This window comes from Lepidothrix coronata, unplaced genomic scaffold (assembly GCF_001604755.1).
Source record: "Lepidothrix coronata isolate B3197 unplaced genomic scaffold, Lepidothrix_coronata-1.0 Scaffold213, whole genome shotgun sequence".
Classification (NCBI taxonomy): Eukaryota; Metazoa; Chordata; class Aves; order Passeriformes; family Pipridae; genus Lepidothrix; species Lepidothrix coronata.
The window spans coordinates 488208-490568 of NW_016690393.1; the positions used below are offsets into that span (position 1 = coordinate 488208).

The following is a 2361-nucleotide window of genomic DNA, read 5'->3' on the forward strand; positions in this document are numbered from 1 at the left end:
TAATCAGAATTATTTACTACACAGTATAAGCGCTAAAGCTACTAGTAGTGTGGTGTAAGATAGGATAGTGCACTGCATTGAAGCAGTTATTGAAACAGTTACATTGAAGCTGTCAAAAAGGAAATAATTATTAAGCAGAGATTTGATGCAACCCACCCAGACCAACACTTGTGGGGAGATGACCCCGAGCTCAGTTGGTTACAGCATGGTGTTAATAACACCAAGGTTGTGGGTTCAATCCCCACACTGGCCATTCATGTTGGACTCGATGATCCTCGTGAGTCCCTTCCAACTCAGAATAATCACTACCTCTGGTTCCTGCTCCCCAGTGTCCCCAGACTGAGTTTCTGGGACCCCACCTGCCCCTCAGGCCAAATTCATGGCTCAAAGCGCCTCTCTGCTGCTGGGATTGATCCTTTATCTTCACAGCCTGCTGATAATGGAGGTGGAAACGCTGGGTTTTCCCCACCCAGAGCAGTCAGTGCCCGCAGGGAGCCTGTTCCTGTTTGCGCAAGGGCTGCCAAGGCTGCCGGGTCGGGGTGGGTGAAGGGCGATGATGAAGAGCTGCCCCCAGCCAGGGCGGGCTGTTAATTAACCTGAACCGTCTGACCCCGTTGGCATCAGTCTGGTCCCACTGAGCCCCTTCTCCCCGGCCTGCCCGTCTCTTTCCATGCCCTGTCACCCAGCGTGGCACCGTTTTCCTGTGACTCAGCCCTGGTTCCTCATTAACGGGGTTACACATTTATTTCTCATGCCGCTGCCTCCAAGGCTGTGGCAGGGACAGTGCCCGGCCGATCCCCCGCTGGGAGCAGCATTCCCGGACAGTGTCGGGCCAAGAGCAGGGTTTTGGGACGGTGCCCAGCCGATCCCCTGCCGGGAGCAGCGTTCCCAACGTTCCCCACTGTGCCCAGGGCTTGGACGGGTCGGCGCGTGCCGGCTCCGTGGTGTTTCCACCGCTCACCGTGTCTGGTCTTTGAGCTGGAATCAAACCACAAATCCAAACAGCTCCGGGGTTTGGCAGGATCTGAGCACGTCTGTCTGTCTGTCTGTGTGATTAAACCAGGCTCGGTGAGCGTGCAGAGCTCGGCAGGCTTTTCCCAGCAGTCAGCTTCCCCTGCCTGGTCCAGGGCTGGGAAACGAGTGGGATTTGGGGGGTTTGACCAGATGTCCCGACTCAATCTGAAATTCAAAGCCACAGCCAAGGCTTGACTCGCTCAGAGACGGATCTGACTGAGCATCTCCAGCTGCTGCTGCCAACCTGGCAGAGCTGGGGCAGTTCAGCCTGGAATCACAGAATCACAGAATATGCTGAGTTGGAAGAGACCCACAAGGATCATCCAGTCCAACTCCTGGCCCTGCACAGGACCATCCCCAAGAGTCACACCCTGTGCCCCAGAGGATCATCCAAATGCTCCTTGAGCTTTGTCAGCCTTGGGGCTGTGCCCAGTGGTCCTGGGGAGCCTTATTGGTGCCCAACCACCCTCTGGGGAAAGAACCTTTTTCTAAAATCCCTGACACAACTTCAGGCCATTCCCTGGGTGCTGTCCCTGGTCCCCCCAGAGCAGAGCTCAGTGCCTGCCTCTCCGCTTCCTCTCCCAAGGAAGTTGGAACTGCAATGATGTCTCCCCTCAGTCTCCTCCAGGCTGAACAGACCAGGTGCCCTCAGCTGCTCCTCTTGCAGCTTCCCCTCAAGGCCATTCCCCATCTTCATTGCCCACCTCTGTTCTTGTTCGGGTGGGATAAGAGCAGCGTTGGGGACGCAGCAAAGGTTGGGGTTTGGCGTGAGCTGCTGCCTGTCCCACCCCGAGCACAGTGCAGTGGGATTGTCCTGGGTGGCTGCTCTGCCACTGAGGGTCCTGATGCTCTTTGGCTTGTCCCCAGGCCACGGGAAGTGCAGCTGCGGGGACTGTGTGTGCGACCCGGACTGGACGGGCGACTACTGCAACTGCACGACGCGCACGGACACCTGCATGTCCGGCAACGGGCTGGTGTGCTCCGGCCACGGCTCCTGCGTGTGCGGCCGCTGCGAGTGCACCCAGCCCGGCTCCTACGGGGACACCTGCGAGAGGTGCCCCACCTGCCCCGACGCCTGCACCATCAAAAAGTGAGCCAGGGCACGGGGCTGGGGCAGCTCGTGCCACGGCGGGGGCAGGCAGAGAGATGGGGTGGGTTATATCCCACTGGGGAGCTGGAGGAGAGCTGGAATGGATCATGTTCCACTGGGGAGCTGGAAGAGAGCTGGAATGGATCATGTCTCATCAGGGGGCTGGCAGAGAGATGGGGTGGGTTATATCCCACTGGGGAGCTGGAGGAGAGCTGGAATGGATCATGTTCCACTGGGGAGCTGGAAGAGAGCTGGAA

General features: G+C 58.2%; 1 protein-coding gene across 1 annotated transcript in view; it reads left to right on the forward strand.

Annotated features, from left to right (window-relative positions):
- Nucleotides 1-2361, forward strand: part of ITGB3 (integrin subunit beta 3) — a 25594-nt gene that overhangs the window by 18808 nt on the left and 4425 nt on the right. The window contains exon 10 of the mRNA XM_017833294.1: nucleotides 1853-2104. Within this exon, the coding sequence (XP_017688783.1) occupies nucleotides 1853-2104 (252 nt within the window). The remainder of the gene's footprint in view (nucleotides 1-1852; nucleotides 2105-2361) is intronic.